The sequence below is a fragment of the Sinocyclocheilus rhinocerous genome, unplaced genomic scaffold (genome assembly GCF_001515625.1).
Source record: "Sinocyclocheilus rhinocerous isolate Xijiao unplaced genomic scaffold, SAMN03320098_v1.1 scaffold1159, whole genome shotgun sequence".
NCBI classification, from domain to species: domain Eukaryota; kingdom Metazoa; phylum Chordata; class Actinopteri; order Cypriniformes; family Cyprinidae; genus Sinocyclocheilus; species Sinocyclocheilus rhinocerous.
In genome coordinates this window covers 175,455-197,381 of record NW_015634336.1, presented here as the reverse complement: position 1 = coordinate 197,381, position 21,927 = coordinate 175,455, and the positions used below count along the sequence as shown (strand labels likewise).

Sequence of the window (21,927 nt, the reverse complement as noted above, 5' to 3'; positions counted from 1 at the left end):
CTTGTGCTCTCGTTACAACCCCACACCAAGCGGTTTCCTGCACCAAATCTGCATATCCGTACCTAACACAATCGGATACGGTAATGTCGCAGCAATTCCTACTTTCATCAGGTATGGCTGTTTGTTAATCTCAATGTACACTTCAGCAGTTGGTAAATCTGATCTATCCCGTGTACACAACATACAGGAACTGTACTTTCAGTCCATGTCTCCCTTGGCACATACTGCTCTTTTACCAGTGTCTGTGCACAACCTGTATCTAATAAAGCTGTTACTGGCTTGCCATTCAACAAAACCGAAACAGTCGGCTCTTTGCTCGCCATTGATGTCATCAAAGGGCTTGGTAAATAACACAAACTCGCTGATTTAGGTTTTAAAATCGGTCAATGAGAGCTTATATGGCCTGATTCTGCACAGTTGTAACATACAACCTCACCCTTAGCTGCTGGCTGACGTACTAGTACAGGGGGTATGGGCTTAGGGTAGCTGGGTTTTAACACCTGGGTTTGAGACCTAGAGTACGCACTACCTCCCAACCCCCCAGACTTACCTCTGCTGCCTTGTAGGCTGCCGGCATACTAGAACACTCCCGAGGACCCTTTTCTTGCCGCGATATAATCATCGACCAAGTTCGCTGCTTCTGCTGCAGTCACAGGGCTCCTCTCTTTCACCCACGTTCAAATTTCAGGATACAACACTCGCATATACTGTTCCAGAACCACAGTTTCCATCATGTCCGTTTTAGTGGTGGAATCAAATCGCACCCACTTGGAATACAAGTCTTTCAGACGCACATATAACTCCATAGGTGATTCGTCAGCTGGTGTATCCAAAGCCCGAAATCTCAGTCTATACGTTTCAGTGCTAATCTCATATTTTTTAATAATCACCTCTTTCAGACGATCATAATCCTTCATCAATGCGGGCGACATAGCGACGAACACAGTCCTCGCTTTCCCCGTGAGCAGCGGAATGAGATGAACAGCCCAATCGCATTTTGGCCACCTGTAAACTTGCGCCAGTCTTTCAAAAGTGGTCAGATAGTTCTCAATGTCGTCATCCTCCTGTAATTTGGGCAGTTGAAAGCCCAGAGCTAGGCCCCCCGTCACTGATCGGTCAGCAGGTGGTGCTGACTCGTGTCTGGCGTGTTCAACGTCCATTTGTTCACTGCCATTGTGAACCAAACATGAGCACGAGCACGCCACACTTGAGACCAGAGCACATCTCTCGCGGCATTTTACACTTTAAACCCCGCCTTCAGGAACGTACCACTCTATGGGTAAGCCCAGGCACAATTACCATATACAACCTTTAGCCATACAAACACATAGTACATACATAACCCAGCCATTTGCAATTGTGTGACTTGATGTGTGAGAACTTTAAACTGTTGCTCTCATCACGCCATATCTTTTTCCTGTCTTTCATCTCTTTGCTTTTGGTACTAAAGGAACGTATGAAACATATCTGCCAACGCTGTAAAGGCTGCCTCTCCCCCAGATGCAGAACCTTCGACCGGCTGTAGCACATTTGCCTTTGTGGAATCATCCGCTGCTTTCTGCCCCTCGTCAGTTTCCATGGTTGACGACTGCTGCGATCTTGTCTTTGGTGGCATTTCATGCCGACACCATATGTCCGGAATAGCCTTTGCGGCCGGGGTAAAAAGTAACCAGTCAACTAAAGTCCCATTGCAGGTGCATTTATTGCGCAGTCGGTGACAAAGGTCCCCAGAATAAAGGAAGACATATTACAAAAACAAATAAAAAACTATACAATCTTAAAAAGTCCGTTCACTGCCATTGTGAACCAAACATGAGCACGAGCACGCCACACTTGAGACCAGAGCACATCTCTCGCGGCATTTTACACTTTAAACCCCGCCTTCAGGAACGTACCACTCTATGGGTAAGCCCAGGCACAATTACCATATACAACCTTTAGCCATACAAACACATAGTACATACATAACCCAGATGCCAATAAAATTTTAAACACACAAGACATAAGCATGAAAGACCAACCAGATATACATTGGTTTCACTGCGACTCTATGGACCCTTCTACTGGCATCAAGGAAACATGGACCGGTCTGTTCAGGTGACACGAATGCCAAGTTGAAATAACTCAATGTTTGTACAGCACAGGTTTGGCAACTGATGTTTCACTGCTAGTAAGTTAATCTGTATGAACTTCTATCAAATAAATGTTTTAACACCATGAATGTGATTAACTCTGAACCTGAAAGTGTGACACGTGCAGCAAACAGCCAATCACAGGGAACATGGAGAGCATCAGCAAAGCATCATTTCACTTCTCGTGAGAGTCAGCGCAATTCACTTTTCTGCTGAGGATTAAGAGATGTCATTATTAAAAATGTAATAAATTTAAATGCATTTACAAACCAGGAATAAACGCTTCTTCAAAAGTTTGGCAGCAGAAAGAAAATATATGACTATGCAAAGGAATCAACTGAATTTGATTATTTATATATAGTTTCACACAGAGCTCAAATGGAAAACATATAAATTTAGTCATTTTAAAAGTTGGATATTGTCCGGAATAGCCTTTGCGGCCGGGGTAAAAAGTAACCAGTCCACTAAAGTCCCATTGCAGGTGCATTTATTGCGCAGTCGGTGACAAAGGTCCCCAGAATAAAGGAAGACATATTACAAAAACAAATAAAAAACTATACAATCTTAAAAAGTCCGTTCACTGCCATTGTGAACCAAACATGAGCACGAGCACGCCACACTTGAGACCAGAGCACATCTCTCGCGGCATTTTACACTTTAAACCCCGCCTTCGGGAACGTACCACTCTATGGGTAAGACCAGGCACAATTACCATATACAACCTTTAGCCATACAAACACATAGTACATACATAACCCAAATGCCAATAAAATTTTAAACACACAAGACATAAGCATGAAAGACCAACCAGATATACATTGGTTTCACTGCGACTCTATGGACCCTTCTACTGGCATCAAGGAAACATGGACCGGTCTGTTCAGGTGACACGAATGCCAAGTTGAAATAACTCAATGTTTGTACAGCACAGGTTTGGCAACTGATGTTTCACTGCTAGTAAGTTAATCTGTATGAACTTCTATCAAATAAATGTTTTAACACCATGAATAAGTCTTGTGGTTATTTGTACAATGAGTATTGGTATAAACAGAACTTATACATGCTGTCACGCTATGTTAAATGGCTAAATCACACAACACATTGAACATGTACAGACTCCCCCGTGAGCATAATACACGTTAACCCAACACATCCTACACAAGCTTCCTACGGTTCAAGCATTACATAAGTCTGTGTACAGATGTCAGTGATGAAAACAGACCGTGTAATTAGGGTTGCCACCCGTCCCTTAAAATACGGTTCGTCCCGTATTTAAAGGTAAAATGATGAGTCCCGTATCAAATCAATACGGGACGCGATTTGTCCCGTATTTGACAAAGACCAACAAGCTGAATCAACTAACAAGTATTTTGCATCGTTTATAATGCTAATAGCGATTATAATCAAATTAATTTCATAAGAAGTTAGACAAGCTCATCTTGGCGTCTTTGTTTCCATGGCGATGATGGAGTCTCCAGAACGCGCGCCGTTAAGCCCTTTCACGCGAGCGCAGCATGCGCTAAACCTGCGCGGTTTAAAACATCTAGAGCTCACATCCGCCCTTTGAACACAAGACTCTCCAGATGTAGAGCTGAACGGGAAAGTTATCAATGGGTCTGTCCAGTAACTAATGATGAACGCGCAGTTTGCAGAGAATCATTCAGTTGCTCACGGTGGACTGTCTGACTTAAAGGGATAGTTTTTACACACCCACAAGTTGTTCCAAACCTGTAATAATTTATTTCTTCTGTTGAACATAATAGAAAATACTTTGAAGAATGTGGGTAACCAAACAGTTTCTGGTCCCCAATGACTCTGATAGTATTTTTTCTCTGCTATGGAAGTTACTGAGGACCAGCAGCTGTTTAGTTACCCACATTCTTCAAAGTATCTTCTTTTGTGTTCAACAGAAGAAAGAACTTGCAGGTTTAGAACAACCTGGGTAAATTATGACAGAATTTTCATTTTTGGGTGAACCATACCTTTAAAGTGACAGACACATCTGTGCTTCTAAAGGCATAACCCTATTTTATTAAAATTTGGATAGTCTGTTAGAGCTTGATAGACATAATTATTATATTTTTAGACATTATTAGACAGATTAATTAATAGATTATAATTAATGTTAGACCCTATATATTAATTTATCATTTATATTAATCATAAATATATACATAATAAATAATCATATATTTATTTATATGATGAAGTCATTAAAGTCATTTAGTCATTTAGTCTGCTAAATGACTAAATAAATAAATATATGTCATATACAATTTGACATTTTAAAAAGTTTTTTAAAAAATGCTAAATTATTTAGATTTAATGTAGTCCTAATTTAAGCAAATTAATAAAAAAATAAAATTAAAATTAAAATTAATCTCATCCAGGTAACAGCTGCAGAACTGTCAAAAAAAGACATAACAATTAATAATTTACATACATGAGCATGTTTTCTCATAGTGTTGTATTGTTGAGCTATGAGTTCCTCACTGATTATTTGTGTCCTTTTTTTTTTTTTTTTCGGGGGGGGGGGGGGGTCCTTTATTTTGGCTTGCTGAAGGTGGCAACCCTACGTGTAATGCTACATGCTGTGTCTGTGTGTGTGCGCGTGTTATGAGGGTACGTGCCCATAGTTCATACATGGTCACGGGTTCTTCGTCACTCTCTCATTTCATGTAAATATATTTTTCTAACTGGTAAAAAGTGAGCTCAGATGAGCTAATTTTTCCTATCTGGCCCAGATTCTGACTCAGATTCCAATCCAGGATTTTAGAGTCAAAATATAGGCTATAGGCTAAGTTACATTATAATGGATAATAGTATGAAAGGGATTGTGGTGTTTGTAAGTTTAAAAAGCAGGTTTGAAAGTTTGCATTCAGACCGGTCTCTCACAGAATTATCTGAAGCGGTTCCCGCAGTGAAATTGTCCGGTATTTTCTGAAGCTGAAAATTCGTAAATGATAAACGTGAATTCCTAAAACCTTTTTGTCCCCCTCTCTCCTTTTGAATTCTATTTTCTAGCCAATTTCAAGGTGTTTTTTCCTGCTATTTCGTGGGCTATTTTCTATGCGATGTAGCCATGGGCGTCTCAAGGCCATTTTTAGGTGGCTCATTCAGGAGATCCAGACATGCTGTACAGCTGAACTGATCCTCAGCCCATGAGCTTCTACCATTTCACTGTATATGAACACAGACAGAGAGATGATGCACACTGAAGCTCGACAGTCAAGTTCCTACTTGATTAGGAGGGTTTATATATCCTCCTGATGACATACTTAAGAACCAGGTTTTTCTATTAATGACTTGTTCATTTCAATGTTTTGCATTGTTCAAAGCCCTGCTCCAACACACATATCATGTAGTTTTCAAATAAGCCTGAAGGCCTTGATTAGCTGGATCAGGTGCTTTTAATTAGGGTTGAAGCTAAACTCTTCAGGGTGAGGACGTTCTGGAACAGAGTTTGACAACCCTGAACTACACAGCAATAATAACTCAGATGAATAAGATAACTAGGTCATGTGAGAGCTGTCTCATCATATACATAGGATATTGACTATATCAATATATGAAATCTCATACTGAAAGTTGAGTAACAAATCCAACATTTATTTTATTATGCTATTATTAATGCATTTCCCTAATCTTTTTCGACAAAAATTAAAACTTCTCTCAGAAGAAGAAGAAGAATCTATTAAATGCAAATGTTTACTAGATGAGCGCAGAGGAAATAAAATAAAATCTGAAAAATCCTAAATATATTCATAATGATAATCTGGAAGGAAGAGAAGCAAAACAGGAAAATCCTGATGGTTGAAATGTTAGAAATGTCTTCAAGAGGTCAGAGAAAACTATGAACAAAATTACCACAGACGTGAAGTATAATTGTGTGTATAATAATCATCACATGCAGCAAAATATGTGAACAATGAATGCTCATTTAGCCTCTCACTTTATTGGAGAATTGGTGAAGACTGAGTTTTGGATACATTGTGCATATGTAAGTAAATACATGAAATTATTCCTTGACTGTAGGCCTATGCAGGAGGCGCTTGTTTTCTGCTGTACTGTGTTTCCTCGCCGCTGGATGGCGACTGTGTTCAGTTTTTTTCCCTATGAGTCGCTGTACTGTGTTTTCTGTCCTCTACGCTAGAAGCCGCTGCTGTGACGGACGGGGGACCATATTAAGACAGACGGGATGGATTGTCCATATTAAGACAAAGACCATATTAAGACAATGGCGAGACGCGGAGTGACTCCTCGGTTAAACACTGTGTACATTCTGTCGCAACTTGTTTGCTGAGAGACAATGTCCTAAATGACGGTGTCACAAATGTTTACACAGTGCACAAACATGTTTCCATGTTTTTAATTAACAATTTAGGAAACATTTATTTTATATGAATATATGCATAAATCCCCAAAACCTAAGAAGTGAAAGTGAAAATGAGCTGCAAAAATTAGGACAGTAATGTGTCGTGTGTGTGTGTGTGTGTGTGTGTGTGTGTGTGTGTGTGTGTTTGTGTTATCAATGAGGTTCTTCTTGTACAGGTTAAAGTATAAATCCTCGCTGGTAAATAAGGATGAAACTAGAGCACGATCATCACGTCCCTCGTTTACTAGGTTAAAATGTCATTGTGTTCTCTACAGTGATATGTGTGGTGTGTGTGTGTGTGTGTGTGTGTGTGTGTGTGTGTGTGTGTGTGTGTGTTTGTGTTATCAATGAGGTTCTTCTTGTACAGGTTAAAGTATAAATCCTCGCTGGTAAATAAGGATGAAACTAGAGCACGATCATCACGTCCCTCGTTTACTAGGTTAAAATGTCATTGTGTTCTCTCTGAAAATCTCCAGAAAACCAAAACAACTAAAAATAATTAGCTGGTAAAGAACCTTACATAGACAACGGGATGTTCACTTACAAAACTGTGGCTATTCATAGGTTCCTCCACAATGCCGTTTTTATTGTTACTGCAGTAAAACTGTGGTAAAAAAATAATAATTTAAAAATAAAATATAATTCCAATAACAAAGAAATAACAGATATGTATGTATTTTCTTTTTTTTTCTTTTTCTTCTTTGCGATAACTGCACAGTGAATGTTATTTGGGGGACGCTCTGTGGTACAGTTATGTAGGTAAAGCTCTTTGAAACTTACAAATGAAAATTTCTTGGAAAAAAGGTTTTAAAAAATGTTCAATTAGCTATATCAGAAATATAAAACATTCAAGAATGTGAATGATTAGGAAACGACAATATACTGATGCTTTATTAAAGTGTCTCTCAATGTTGCAATATTGAACATGTCAAACACAGAAGCTAATGTAAAGCATTACTCGTTCAGCATGTCACATGTAATCGCTGTTGTCTTGTAATGGTTTGTGTACTTTCCTTTGAATCATTTGAAGGGTTTTGCGTAAGAGGCTGGAGGTCATCACTCTTATCTGCTCCCTTCATTCAGAAAGTCTTCACTTCTGCTGATGACCCTCAGTCAGATCAGAAAATACTGACAGACAGTAAAAAAAAATGTTTCTTTCTTAAATGTCTGTAAAAAAAAAGATATTGTGACTGTGCAATGAGACTCTGAGTCTTGTTTGTTTAATAATTTTATTTTTCTGAATAAACAACACATAAAATTAACCTGTCAATCATAGCCAAATTTAAGCCTGCAACACAACTACTATCCCTGTTGAAAAAAGGGGGTTAAAGTAGCCCCCAAAGTAGTGCAATGACCATATCCCAAACATCAAAACTCAAAGTATACAGTCACTGTCAGATTGATCATAAACACAGCTGAAAGGCTTCTAGTGACCCTCCTTCACAAAACGGTTTTATCATAGGTAGCCGCAAAATGTTTCAATACAAGCATTTCAGTCAAATGTAATTTATGCAATATTTCAAACCAGGGGAAAATCAACCCATGGCAACATTTTAAATGTAGCCTAATTCCATGGAAAGAATGCGGATTTGACAACCCTGCATCCAACAGGAGCTGCAGGTGGCAGATTTGACTGATCAGGGGTCAAGATTAGTAAGAGATGACTGACAGACCATGCTGGAGGATTTGCTGCTCGACAGATCCTGAGCTCATTGACAAATATCTGTTCTTGAAAGATGTGCTTCCTTTACACAGAGCACGCATGATCGCGAAATCAAAAGTGAAAGTGAACCGCGAGCGCTCATGCAAAAGCGATTTTAATACTCTGCATATTGATAGCGGCCCCCTGATGCGCGAAAATCATATACATGTTTGTGGGAGCAGGCAGGAGTGAACAAAAAAAAATCATGGGTGCGGAACAGAGACGCTGCAGAGTGGGCGGTAATGGTCAGAAATTCAGTGGTAGCAGAAAACAGTCTTACAAAAATGCACACAATGAAACCATTAGAATTTCTGTGATGTTATATTGTTAGCACTCATGTTATTGCCTCCTCATGATGAATCACTTGTTTTACTCTTCCTCGTTGTAAAGGTGCTGTCACGTTTACCCATGCAAGTTTTCATTTCATGAATCCCCATTGGCTAATCGAATATCGTGTTAAAGGTGCCGATCCTAGACTTCTGGTGGCCCTAAGCAAAACCGGGGGGAGTGTCTCTTCCGCGGCTCGGTACGCTTTCAACTGTTTTTTTTTTTTGTCTCGAGCAAGAGACTGTATGACATTCACGTTACATGATTTGACTGATTTTTACGTAGAAAGGGCGACAGCACACCGCATTAAAAGAAATGAACATTCATGTTTTCATAACCGCTGGCCAAATTAAAAAACAAAACTAAAATTAAATCATCTTTGAGAGCAAGGGGGCCCCCTGGTGTTTCGGGGGCCTTACGCAGCTTGCTTACTTTACGTATAGGGAGGATCGGCTCTGCAACCAATGAAACATGAAAAAGATTAACCCAGTAACTTTGTTTTGGGAAGCCTTTTACTGCAAGCATTTGAAAAAATGAGCGCGTCTGATTTCGCTCCCTTGGTAACGTGGCAAAGGGATTTCATTATAATTTTACCGCCCCTTAATCTGCAAGTTTACACCCACGGCGCCGTCATTGTGTTTTCGCAAGGGACAACGGTGTACTAGTTCTAATGCCACGGCGAAAGTTTGAGCAGAACACGTTAACTGTTCTGCCTTTGTCTGGGGCGGGAGCAGCAGCTCATTTGCATTTAAAGACACAGGCCCGAAAAACAGCGTGTTTCTGCTTCCACTTAAAATAGGCATTTTCAAAAATGATATAATAAATGATCTGTGGGGTATTTTGAGCTGAAACTTCACAGACACATTCATATTGTAAAAAGGGGCATAATATGTCTCCTTTAAGAAAAAAAAAATATCTCAAAGCAGATTTCGCGTTTTCTAGCATATACGCTGTGTTGCCCAACACAAAGCTGCTGGGTTTGAAATGGACTTCTCTGTGAGTTCTTCCTCATACTGTAGGCCTATATCGCTACAACATTTTGCTCACGAAAGTCCGCTAATGTAACCACTTTGTGTTTGCTAAATGATATATGTAAATGAAAATACCAAAAATCGAACATACAGCATCTCATAAAGATTGTACATCGTATAAAAACTTTATTATAACATATGCAGCATTATTTACTCACAAACAGACAAGAGAAGCAAAGTGGACATAAAGTGCATTTTAAAGTTCACATCTGTGTTTACAGCACTGGTCTCAAACTCAATTCCTGGAGGGCCACAGCTCTGCACAGTTTAGCTCCAACCCTAATCAAGCACACCTGATCCAGCTAATCAAGGTCTTCAGGATTACAAGCAGGTGTGAGTTGGAGCTGGTTGGAGCTAAACTCTGCAGAGCTGCGGCCCTCCAGGAATTGAGTTTGAGACCACTGGTTTACAGCATGATTCTCACTTCAGTTAATTGAGAATAAAAAGTTCTGGGAACTGTGTGGATCACAGTCAGTTAAAGAAACGTCCCGTGTGAAGATCTCGTTCAGTGTGTGATGTAGTTTTGATCAGTCTCAGGATTTGAGGCCCATCTGAGCCATCAGCTGCTCGTACACCGTCCACGCCATCGCCGCCATCATGGTTCTCCTGAGAGAGCGAGGAACCGCGCCACGGAAAAACCCCACCAAACCGTGCTCCTGACAGACAAATTGTCATATATTTAAATAAGGTTCATTTTTTAGGTTTCATTTTTGAGTTGTAATTAGCTTTTAATTATTTATATTATTATATATATTATTTTCAGTTATTTATTTATTCATTTAGTTAGTTCGTAATTTTGTTCCTTGACCAAGTTTCTGGAAGATCCGAAAGAGTTTGAATTCACATTTTCATGAAAAATTTGATGAAAATGAAAATGAATTAAAAAAAAAAAATAATAAAGTCATGGTTTTTATTTTATTTCAGTTAGTTGTCAAGGCAACATTTCTAGTTTCCATTTAGTTTTTAGTCTAATGTTTCATCTAATGTTTATATTTTCTTTCAATTAATTAAAATGTTTCGTAATAGTTTTAGTTGTAATAGCACTGCAGGTCAGTCTAATCAGATCTAAAATGTGAATGACAAACCTTTCTATTTATTTCATAAGACTCATACTGAAGAGGCCCAATGGAATCTCCAGACTTTTTGGAATCTGAAGAATTTTGCAGATTTAAACATGAGGTGTGTCATTTTTTCCCCAAAATTCAAAAGGAACTGCCAACTGATTTTTGAGTGTTCTAACAGGGCTTCTAATATAGCTACGATAGCAGATGGTGAAAGTGTTTGTGGAAACCTGTCTGAAAACAGACATTAGTTTTGTCCTTCTGTTTGGTGACGCTGCTGTTGCAGAAATTACATACTTCACTTTTATACAGGCAGCATTCACTCTTTACACTTAATATAGCACCATTATAAAACAAATAGTTCTGGGTCTGATCTGATTAGATGAGCTGTGTTGCTTCTTGCTTTATTTGAGTGCCAGTCTTAAGTGGCAGAGAGAGGTGCATGTCGGGAGAATCAGGGCATCCGTTACCTTGTAAATGTATCGAATCACATCTGATGTCCTGCTGAAGATGTCTGGACTCACTTGAACATGAGTTTTCACTACATCTGCCGGCTGGGTTACAATAGAGGCCAGAACACCGGCCAGAACACCACAGCTGAAGTTTGCTAGCGGAGCGTAAGACGACTGACTGATCTCTGAAAGAGGGAGAAAGAGAGAGAGCTTATCAGTACAGTCTGTGGAAATGTTCCACACGGCTGTTACACAATCCAACGTCACTCTTTCTCCTTATCTCTTATGAAGAAACATCTGTAGATCAGGAGCAATATTCCTGCTGCCTGTTACCTCACTAAATATGATGATGGAAAAAAAATAAGATTTGAAGGAAAAACAATTTTTTAAACTACAAACCTTTAGTTTGCTTGCAAAACCTTTGCATTCCAAAGAGAAACTGTGCATTCACACAAGATTTTTAAGTTCTCCCATGAAATGTTGTGTTTGCTTACAAAATCTGTTCCTCTGAGATATGTTAACCATTTAAGCCGCTAAAATCCTATTTAATCACACACACATATTTAAAACTGAAGCATGTGTACAGACCTCGTGGCAGCGTGTATTTGGCCTGGCTGTAGATCATGACGTAAATCCCAGAAAACGGTGCATCTCTGAGCAGCGTGGCCGTCAGACCTGAGAACAGAGCCTTCGGTCCCTCCGTCCGACACACACACCGCAGCGCTCCTAACACACTGCTGTACTTATAGCGGCCGCTCTGAAACACACACATGCACTACGTTATACATCATACAATGTGTACAGATATACACTACCATTCAAAAGTTTAGGGTTGGTAAAATGCTTTTGATGCTTTTAAAATGCTTTAGTCCCCTATGCTCACCAAGGCAGCATTTATTTGGTCAAGAATACAGTAAAAATTGTGGAATATTATTACAATTTAATGCTGTATATTTTCAGCATTATTACTCCAGTCTTCAGTGTTACATGATCCTTCAGAAATCATTCTAATATGCTGATTTGCTGCTCAAGAAACATTTCTGATTATTATCAATGTTTAAAAGAGTTGTGCTGCTTCCTATTTTGTTGGAAACTGTGATACATTTTATTTTTCAAGATGCTTTGATGAATAGGAAGTTCAAAAGAACAGCATTTATTTGGAATATAAATCTTTTGTAACATTATAAATGTCTTTACTGTCACTTTTGATCAACTTAATGAATCCTCGATCAATAAAATAATTAAGTATTTACACACACACACACACCTCAAAGCGTGTTTTGATGACGGTGACGGGCAGCATGCAGACTCCTGCGACACATCTGGCTCCGGCTCCCAGCAGTATGGCCTGTAAGGGCCCCGGGGCCCCATTTGCGAAAAAGTGCTGCTTTAGAGTGAAATATGTGCTGAAGTAGATGCCGACTCCTGGAATACAGCGCACAAATGACTGCGGAGACAGAAATACAGAATATAACCATACAAACAGAAACATAATAGAGGTTTCGTACCAAATCAGGTGTGATACTCACAGGCGAAGCGCCTCTCCATAATCCGAGGAGCTTCTCCGTCCGCAGGACACTTACAAAGACCGTGACCATGCCAACCCGACCCGACCTGAGGCACAGAAGACAGTTAATTTAATACTCATTCAGCCAGAATGAACCTCGTCCTGTATGTGGACTGACCCGGGCTGGACGCCGTTCTGTAGGGTCTGCAGACGCGTCTTCACCAGGTCCAGAGGCTGGAAGAGCAGCGTGGAGCACGTCCCGCTCAGAGAGCCACACATGAATGCTTTCACAGCCGGATGAGCCTAAATCACACAGAGAGAAAGTGAGAAACCTGTTGAGTGGGAACAACATATTTAAAATACAATATATTTAACCCTGCAGCCAGTTAAAAGCTGCTTTAATCACATCTGTTTACACAAGACTTATAAAGAAATGGTTGTTTATTTTGATTTTAGATGGATTTCAGCATATCACAATGCTTTAAATCTTTTTTTTTATATTTGTTTACCAAACAGGGCTATTGTTAATTAAAAGCATACACTTAATCTGTAAAAAAAAATAAAAAAATGTTTTAATTACAATTAACTGAAATAAACAATGCAATAAATAAAGTAATAATAAATAAAATAAAAATAATAACTTATTTTATTTAATCTACTTGCCAAGGCAACATTTATCATTTCTGAAGTACTACATTTTGCATTTACTTTGAAGTACTTAAGTACTAAAGTTTACTAAAATTAAAACTGAAGCTAAAATAAAACATTTTTAAGAAAATAAAATACAAGTGACAAAACAAAACATTTGCTAAAACTAAAATGAAAATAGGAAATATAAAAAAAAACTATAGCAGTATGATACTAATAACTCTGTTACAAAATTAGTTTTATTTGGGGTGTATTTTGGCCATCAAATAAACACTGATAAGGGAAATTATTTCACAAGTTAATTATATGAATGTAATGTAAAGCATGACTCAGCAGTTTCAGTTTATCTCCTCCTTCTCAGCCCCGCCTCTTTAGACCAGAGCCATGGCAACCGAGTGTTTAACGTTAAACGAGCCCCGCTTCACACGGACCAATCAGAACGCAAGAAAACAAGAGGCTCGGCTAAAGCCCGCCCCCTTCAGTTACAAAAATAATTGGCTACTTCACTTCTGCAAACGCTTTAGGTAAACAACAACAAACTCTCTGAAAGCACCCCGCTTAGGTCTTCAACCGCATATTACCATAACTATGATTATACGCAATGAACATGTTAAACCGCGTGAGTAGAGACAATGTTGCACAGTCAGAGCTGCGCTATCACTAACCTGATAACACGACTGATACGATACGAGAAATGGAGCAAGTTGAGGTGACCGGTGTAAAACAGATGGTAGCATAATTCGATAACGAAAAGTGCTACCCTTCAGATTTTGCTTCCAGGCCAGCATTATATTAATTAGTTGTGAGGCTTTATTAACATGTACACCCCCAACCCTAAACCTACCCTTACAGTAGGATACAGTGTTGGTAGCATAATCTGATAGTTAGCATTATTTGTCAGAACACCTGATCAAGTCAAGAGGTCAGAAGGAGATTGCAGAACAGACACAATTATACGTTTCAGCTCAATATCTACATCAGTCAAACAATCACCATTATATTGGATTATTTAGTGTATATACTAGTGCACATAAGAGCACAATGGGTTAAACGTCTACGGGACCCCTAACTGGACATGGTGATGGAAAAACATAAGATGGAAAGGAAAGAAAAAAATGTTTGTGTTCCACTTCACTCGCAAAACTCAAATTCCCAAAGAGTTCGCAAAATTTTGGTATAATGTAAAAGGAGAAAGAAAAACTATATTTCAAACATTTTGTTTCTCAGGTAAACGGAATACTTCTGCCAGAAAACACAGAAACGGCTTTATAAGTAAAGAAAGAGAGAGAGAGAGAGAGAGAGAGAGAGAGAGAAAGAAAGAAGTTGTGTAAAAACGTTTGACAGGTTTGAAAAAGCATTCAAACACACGCAGACTCTTACCAGTGAGAACTCCATGTTTGAGATGTTCAGTCAGTTTTGTTCTTCAGAGCAGCTCAGTTTCTGAAAACACCAGCGATCTGAGAATGAATAACTGACAGCATCTCTTTAATTTCGCACAAACTTAATCAAGTCACCTGACCTGACCGTGTTTCTCTCCCCAAACAAACACAATCACACAATGTTTATTATTCTGTGCGCAGTGCCTCAGTCTCATCATGCGCGAGCTTCTCACGTGAGGAGCACGTTCGTGGGCTTTGGAGTTTTTAAGTAAAAATCAGAAAAAGTAACTAAAGTAGGCCTATAAACTACAGTCGTAAATAAACTGTTCCTAAGTAAAAGATAAGCTCACCTCTTCTTCCTCTATGACCCGCGGCGGGTGTTCATGAGCATCATTCCTAGCTACAAAATGGGGTTTTGGTAAACGTTACTCCAAAAGGTAAAAATATTCACGTGACTGGGAATCTTAGAAATAAGAATAATAAGAGAAGAAGAATAACGACGAGAACTAGAAGTCAAATTGATGATCAACACTGTGTAAAGCGCTGCTAGCTGTGTCTTGCTGTTTACGCGCTCCACAGGTATAAAAGAAAGGGGTGGGGCCTGATGCAAGGTGCGTAGTAAACTGAATTTGATTGGCTAATAACCAGCTAGCGCTTGCAAGACCAGTGACCAAATGTAAAGGTTGAGAAATAACACTAATATATATTATATACAGTAGTCAGCATTTGAAGTGGATCAAAACCTTTCATCAAAGTTGTCCTAAAAGCTAAAACTAAAATGCATTCTTGTCTTAGGACAACTTTGATTCACTTCAAATGTTGACTATTATATAACTAATGACAATTTATTCAATCTATTTAAAGCAGAATATATATATATATTTTTTAATATAATAATACTAATAACAATTGATTCGATCTATTTAAAGCAGAATAGTCCTAACTAACCGAAGTTATGTCAGACAGATTATTTAGAATGTATAAAGTATTTTCTGAGAATAAGAATGGAGAACGATGACATACAACAAAACTTATGTCACTTAATAAAATAATAAACTAGTAAAAACGAATCTCTTTACAGATTGAAAGGGTATAGATTAGCTCCAGTGTAAAGCAGATAAATCCGCTCAGAACCAGTTTGGGCTCCTTCTGCTCTGCACTGAGGCGGTCAGTGTGCACACTCTCCTGGTAGAGCTCAGTAACTGCCCAAACAGATTCATTAATATTCATAGTAGAACCTATCTACTCTACATGTAGAGCGCGTCTCCTAATTTTTCACACAACTCAAAAAAGACACCATTTTCATCAGTGATTATTAAAATCGCTCAACAAATGACGGTGAATATAAATAAATTAAACAGCCTACTTTTTAACATTATGTTCCGCATTAAAAATTATTCACATATTTTGACAAATGTTTTAATCTGCCTATAACACAGTGACACGCGGGATTTCTTCTGACTGACTAAATAATGAAAGAGAAAATTTGGATTTTCAGAAGATTATCAATAAATATTTGGGAAAGACGTTCGGTGAAGGAGATGCTAGGGAACCACGGTTATTAAAGTTAGTTTCCTCTTATAATCGAACATTGGGTGATGGCTTTTACTTATTTGATGTTAAAAACAAATTATTTTATAGGACTAAAATCTTTGGTAAATAGTTGAAAGCAGTGGGGTCATTTTGGCCCCTTTTGTTTTTAACTGTAACTAATGTTAGAAAACAGGAAAGAAAGAAAAAAAATCATACACTTGCTAAAAGTGTTTTGAAAAAGCCATTTTATTGCATCATTATACCAACGATTTATGACAAATCTCTCCAGATATCATTAAGGAGTTGCAGAGACAGAGTACATAACACAACATCACAAAGTCATTATTGGGAGACGATGAGAATAAGAGAGAGAAATGCTCCATCTATCCATACATAATCAATAATAGTACATTTCTCTCACTTCCCAGCAGTGTGAGCGAAAAAAGCAGAAACTGAGCACGAGCTTCGAGGAGGGAGATCGCTATCGCTGACGTCCCGTTCAAATCCATTCTCCTTAGTTCTTTCAGAAATATGTCACAGAGTGATAAACGTGATCAGAGGTAGCCATGGAAGTGTTCCATGTTTTAAAACTCCCGCCAAACGGTCGCTTCCCGCTCCTGCACAGCCGTGCTCAGCGTTAACAGTGCGTGCGTGAGAGAAACCGTCAACCCTCCACCATTCATGCCCTGAACATTAATAAAGACACATATACTGAAAGGAAAAGAGGAACGGAACATATCCAAATAGTAGATTTAAGGCGATAGTGCATAGTGCCATGTCTAAATGAGTTCGTGCGTTGCCTACTCGATCCTTATTCCTTCAATCTGCTGCAACAGTGCCATAAACGCCTCCATTTTATTGCTCAAAACAAACAGTCTTTCCCCATTTCATGTGCATATACGGTGGCGTGAAAATCTCTAATATTTTCGGTGCTGGTTTGATTTACTAAATGCCTTATTCATGTGTAAAGCCCAAAAGCGTAACTGTATGATAGTATCTGTAATTATCATCACAATCTTTTATTTACCAGCAGAGGTGCAAGAGAGCGAGTGCTATGTTCATCCTTATACCATTATAAAAAGTATGAATAAAATACAGTTTTGTAGAAAGCAATTTTGCTTTGGTCCCCTTCAATAAGTTCTCTTCTTTACCATTTTTTAATCCTTTTACTTCAGTTAGAAAAATAGATCCAGAATCGGGACTACAATTGACGGAATGCGTCCTTACAAAAATATCATTCCGTTCTTTTTCTATTCTAGACAATGACATGAAAACACAAATTTGGTCCTCTGTGTGAGTGAAGCTGTCGTGTGTGTGATTGTCAGGAGAACCATTGTGTGTGTGTGCGAATACACTATGGCACTAAAATAAGAACAAAAAACAAAAATCGACGAAGTATCTCTGAGTTTCCGTGGACGTTGTCGTCCAAGACTTTTGTGTGTGTGTGTGTGTGTGTGTTTGTGAGAGAACGCTGCGGTTCGGCTTCTTTCACTCGGGTTTGGGTTCGGAGGTTTCGGTCTTGGCCTCCGGGTCTTCGTCGCTCTCGATTCCCGAGCGGCTGACGATGCGGCGCAAGGTGAAGGGCAGATCGCCGCGTCTGGACACAAAAGACGCAAATGTCAATGTCAGACACGCATTTGATCACATGCAAGCCTCATTAAGACAACATACTTAAATTGCGATTTCTGCTTCCCTTGATTAATCAGAATTATAGAAAAACTGAATAATAGCATAGAACTATAGAAAAATAAATGAATATATTAACATAATTTGTAATCATTGGAATTAATATTAGGAATTTCACCGTTTTAGCTTTTGAAAAATTCTTGTTTGTATAGTTTTCATTTTATAGAGAATATATTCATTTACATGATACATATGATCAAGAAACTATGCGAGGCAAAATAGACCATGTGTATGATTTCATGTTATAAATTAGTCCTTATTTAAAATTTTTCCATTTTCAATTTAATTTTAGTGAAATGTTGTCTTTATTTATATTAGTTGTAGTTTAGTACTTCAAATTAAACTAAAAAAAAAATATATATATATATTTTTTTAAATGTCCATATAGTTTTTAAATTAATTTCTTAAAATAAATTTCAGTTTTAGTTGTAGCATTTTTAGTAATTGAACTTCAAAATGTAATTCATTATTCAAATGTCTATAATCTTTAATATGCATTTTTATATTTTTTTATTCATTTTTATTTCAGTTTTAGTTTATTTTAGTACTTCAACTTAAACTAAACAAAACAAAAATTATAAATATGATCTGGCATCGATCTAAATTTTAGCTATAATGCGTTTTATTTTTGTTAACATTTATTTTATTTCAAGTAACAAAAATTGATTTTTTTTTTGGTTAGTTATTTTAAAGGGTCCTATTATGCTCTTTTACAAAGTCTTGATTTTGTTTTGGGGGTGTACCTTCTCTAGTGCAGTTCAACCAGGTCTCGTCCCATTTGTCGATATTTGTGATATCACAAATCCTGGAAAATATGCGTTGTAGTCCAAACGAGTCGTTCGTTGTAGTTTTTGAAAAGTGATTTCTGTTAAATAAAATATCTCCTTTTAAATTGGACTTTGAGCTTTGTATAACTTTGCAGATCTTTTTTATGCTCAAACAGCAACATTACAGACTAACTAAAGTTGAAAAAGTGAAAAAGCATAATAGCACCCCTTTAATACTTTAAATAAAATGAAAGATTTTTTTTAAATAAGTGATTTTTAATGATTTTTAAATGTTATTTTAGTACTTAAAGTTTAACTAAATGAAAATGAGAAATTGTCTTCGCATTTAGCTGAAGTAATGAATTTTTTATTCTTCATTTTTTACGGTTCTAGTTATTTTAGTACTTCAACTTATTTCTAAATGAAAATTAGAAATGTATATCATCTTAATATGTCTATATAGTTTTTATTCATTCCAATTTACTTTTTAGTTATTTTAGTACTTTGTCAAACTAAACGAAAATAAGAAGCATCTAGCTGAATTTTTTTTTCCAAGTAATGAAAATTAATTTTTTTTAAATGGTTTTAGTTATTTTAGTTAACTTTAATAACACTGATGTGAATGTGGAATAATTCTGACGAAATGTAAAAATGAACAAATAAATAATTAATAATCTCAATTCTAATATTGCGATCATCAGTTGAACTGTTATCGTGCAGCGTGCGTGACGGCGTGTTTTGACGCACCTGAGTTTGCTCTTCAGGCTGTTGACCTCGCGGTTCATGGCGTCGGCGGACTCAGAGGCGTCCTCCAGCTCCCGCTGTAGTTTCCTGCGGTTGGCGTTTGCTCTCTGCGCCTCCTCCTCGGCCTCCTCCAGCTGCCGCTTCAGCTGCTTCATGCGGCTGTTCAGCTTATCAGACTGCAGCCGATCACAAACAACCGTTAACATCGCTAAACTTTAACCTTGAGCGGTGTGACTGACACAGGGTTTGTAGCGAGCATCACCTGATCTTTAAACTGCTCCGTGTTGCGTCTCTCGTCGTCCACCTGCAGAATCACCTCCTTCAGCTTCTTCTCCGTACGACGCACCAGTTTTGAGGCCTGCTGTCGCTCTCTGAACACAAACATCATTTATTACTTTGAGCTTTTCCCTACTGTTATAAATAGATGAATTGTTGTGTACATTCTTATTTGTAGACCTAAACGTTGATGGGCGATTAATCTGAAAATTGTAGTAAATTTGTTATTTTCTAATTTAATTATATTTCCACTTTAATTTTCTTTTATTGAGTTATTTTCTGATGTACTTACATTTATTGTACATTTTCTGAATTGTAAAACATATCTTGTATGGTAAGTAGTCTAAAACCGCACATTTCTGTCTATGTATTAATAAAAAACAGATGAATTATTAATTGTATACTATATTTTTATTTTTAGACCTAAATGTACAAGTTAGTAGGTAATTGATAAAAAAAGTTTGTATTTTAATTATATGTCAATGTAAATTTCATTTATTGAGTTATTTTCAAATTTAGTTTATTAATTTGATTTATATATTTGTATATTTTACAAATAATAAAATACCTATCTTGTCGTGTAAATGGTCTAAAATATCTAAATATTTGTATACATTTCTATGTAAATAAGTGTATTTGTATTTTTTGTTGTTGATTTGTATCTCTATTGTGATTAATAAAAATAGCTGAATTATTAATTCCATAAGTTAGTAGGTTAATGATGTGCCTGTAATCTGAAATTCCATTAAGTACATTTTCATTTAGTTAAAATACAATTAGTTAATGTATACATTTATTTGTATTTTTTTTAAAATAACAAAATACACATCTTGTATGGTAAATAGTCTAAAATGTCTAAATATGTTTCACTGTAGATAAATGCGCATGTATGTATTTGTGTATCTGTATTGTGATTAATAAAAAAAAATAGATTAATTGTTCATTAAAATGTCTAAATGTGTATATATTTCTATGTATTCTATATTTATATGTTTCTATGTAAATATTTGTGTATGTATTTGTGTTTTTTGTTGTTGTTGATTTGTATCTGTATCTTGATTAATAAAAAAATTGATTAAACATTAATTGTATACAACTTATATTTGTTGACTTAAAAGTAAACAACATGATTTATTAATATTATAGATTTTTATTGTCAGACCAAAATGTATGTTATGTGCTTTTAATCTGAAAATTAAGTAAATGTAATATTTATTTGTATATTTTCTGAATAATAAATAACATATATTTAATGTTGGTCTATAAATGTCCAAACATGACTATATTTTTCTATGTCAAAAAAGGAAATTTATGTATTTTTTGTTGCGCCTGATTTGTATTTGTATTGTGATAAATAGAAAAAAAAAACAGATTAACTATTAATTATATACATTTTGTATTTGAACTAATTTTATTTGAACTTTATTTTACTTAAAAGTAAATTTCATTTGAGTCATTTCATTATTTATTTGTATGTTTTTAAATAGTAAAATGCACATATTGCACGGTAAACGGTCTAAACATGTCTATATAAGCCTCTATGTCTGTGTGTTTGTGTGTTGCTGTACTTGGTCTCGACGTCAAGCTGCTCCTCCAGCTGGATGATCTTGGCCTCCAGGGCGGCGATGGTGGCCTTGTATTTGCTCTTGACGGTTCCCTCCAGCTCGGTGAGTTTGAGCTTCAGCTCCTTGTTCTGGCGCTCCATCTGCGAGCGCGCTCCCTCCAGCCGCTGGGAGGTGCTGCGCTCCGCCGTCAGCTCCACGTTTATCTGGTCTGTCTGCGGAGAAACCGGACAGAGAGACAGCGGTGAGCGTGCTATGGGCGTCAGACGCCAGCGGCAGGACGGTCTGAGCGCGACGCACCTGCAGTAGGGCTCTCTTGAGCCGGTCGTTCACCAGCTCCGTGTTGTTCTGCTCCTCCTCCAGCTCCTCCTCCAGCTTAGCGATCCGCGCCTCCAGACGCCTCCTCTCCTCCGAGCCCAGAGCGCTGAGCACACAAACACAAACGCAATGGATTATGGGCCATTATACCAGATTATATCAGCCAGTAGAAATCTGTCTATTTTAACTGCTGTTTTTAAGTTGTTTATGCAAAATTGTGCCTCATGTATTTATTTATTTTTTATTTTCAATTAAATGTGTTTTATTTCTTATTTATTTTTTGTTGTTAAAACTTTTAATACAAGATAAAATAAAATATTAAAAATTTGTGAAAACTATTTAAAGTGTTTATAGGGGTCATATGATGCAATTTCATTTTTTCCTTTCTCTTTGGAGTGTTACAAGCTCTTGGTGCATAAAGAAGATC

At 37.3% G+C, this 21,927-nt stretch overlaps 2 protein-coding genes across 6 annotated transcripts in view; both read right to left on the bottom strand.

Moving 5' to 3' along the window:
* Window positions 1–9,906: 9,906 nt before the first annotated feature.
* Window positions 9,907–15,201, bottom strand: LOC107745513 (solute carrier family 25 member 38-A). Of its 2 annotated transcripts, none has more exons than XM_016559404.1 (8): window positions 14,814–15,201; window positions 14,616–14,675; window positions 12,766–12,890; window positions 12,610–12,694; window positions 12,348–12,527; window positions 11,669–11,837; window positions 11,099–11,265; window positions 9,907–10,223 (listed from the first exon to the last, which is right to left on the bottom strand). In XM_016559404.1, exons 2-8 carry the CDS (start codon window positions 14,628–14,630, stop codon window positions 10,101–10,103), a joined length of 864 nt encoding a protein of 287 aa, XP_016414890.1. In that variant the 5' UTR covers window positions 14,631–14,675; window positions 14,814–15,201; the 3' UTR covers window positions 9,907–10,100. The 2 variants fall into 2 exon arrangements, with proteins under 2 accessions (XP_016414890.1, XP_016414889.1); XM_016559403.1 differs by having other exon boundaries at window positions 14,965–15,201.
* A 1,174-nt stretch (window positions 15,202–16,375) lies between these two features.
* The window catches only part of LOC107745511 (myosin-9-like), a 63,969-nt gene continuing 58,417 nt past the window's right edge, over window positions 16,376–21,927 (bottom strand). For all 4 annotated transcript variants that reach the window (XM_016559399.1, XM_016559401.1, XM_016559397.1 and 1 more), the window contains 5 exons: window positions 21,483–21,606; window positions 21,189–21,397; window positions 19,607–19,715; window positions 19,348–19,520; window positions 16,376–17,744 (listed from right to left, as the gene is read on the bottom strand). In XM_016559399.1, coding sequence (XP_016414885.1) covers window positions 17,636–17,744; window positions 19,348–19,520; window positions 19,607–19,715; window positions 21,189–21,397; window positions 21,483–21,606 — 724 coding nt within the window. In that variant the 3' untranslated portion in view covers window positions 16,376–17,635. The remainder of the gene's footprint in view (window positions 17,745–19,347; window positions 19,521–19,606; window positions 19,716–21,188; window positions 21,398–21,482; window positions 21,607–21,927) is intronic.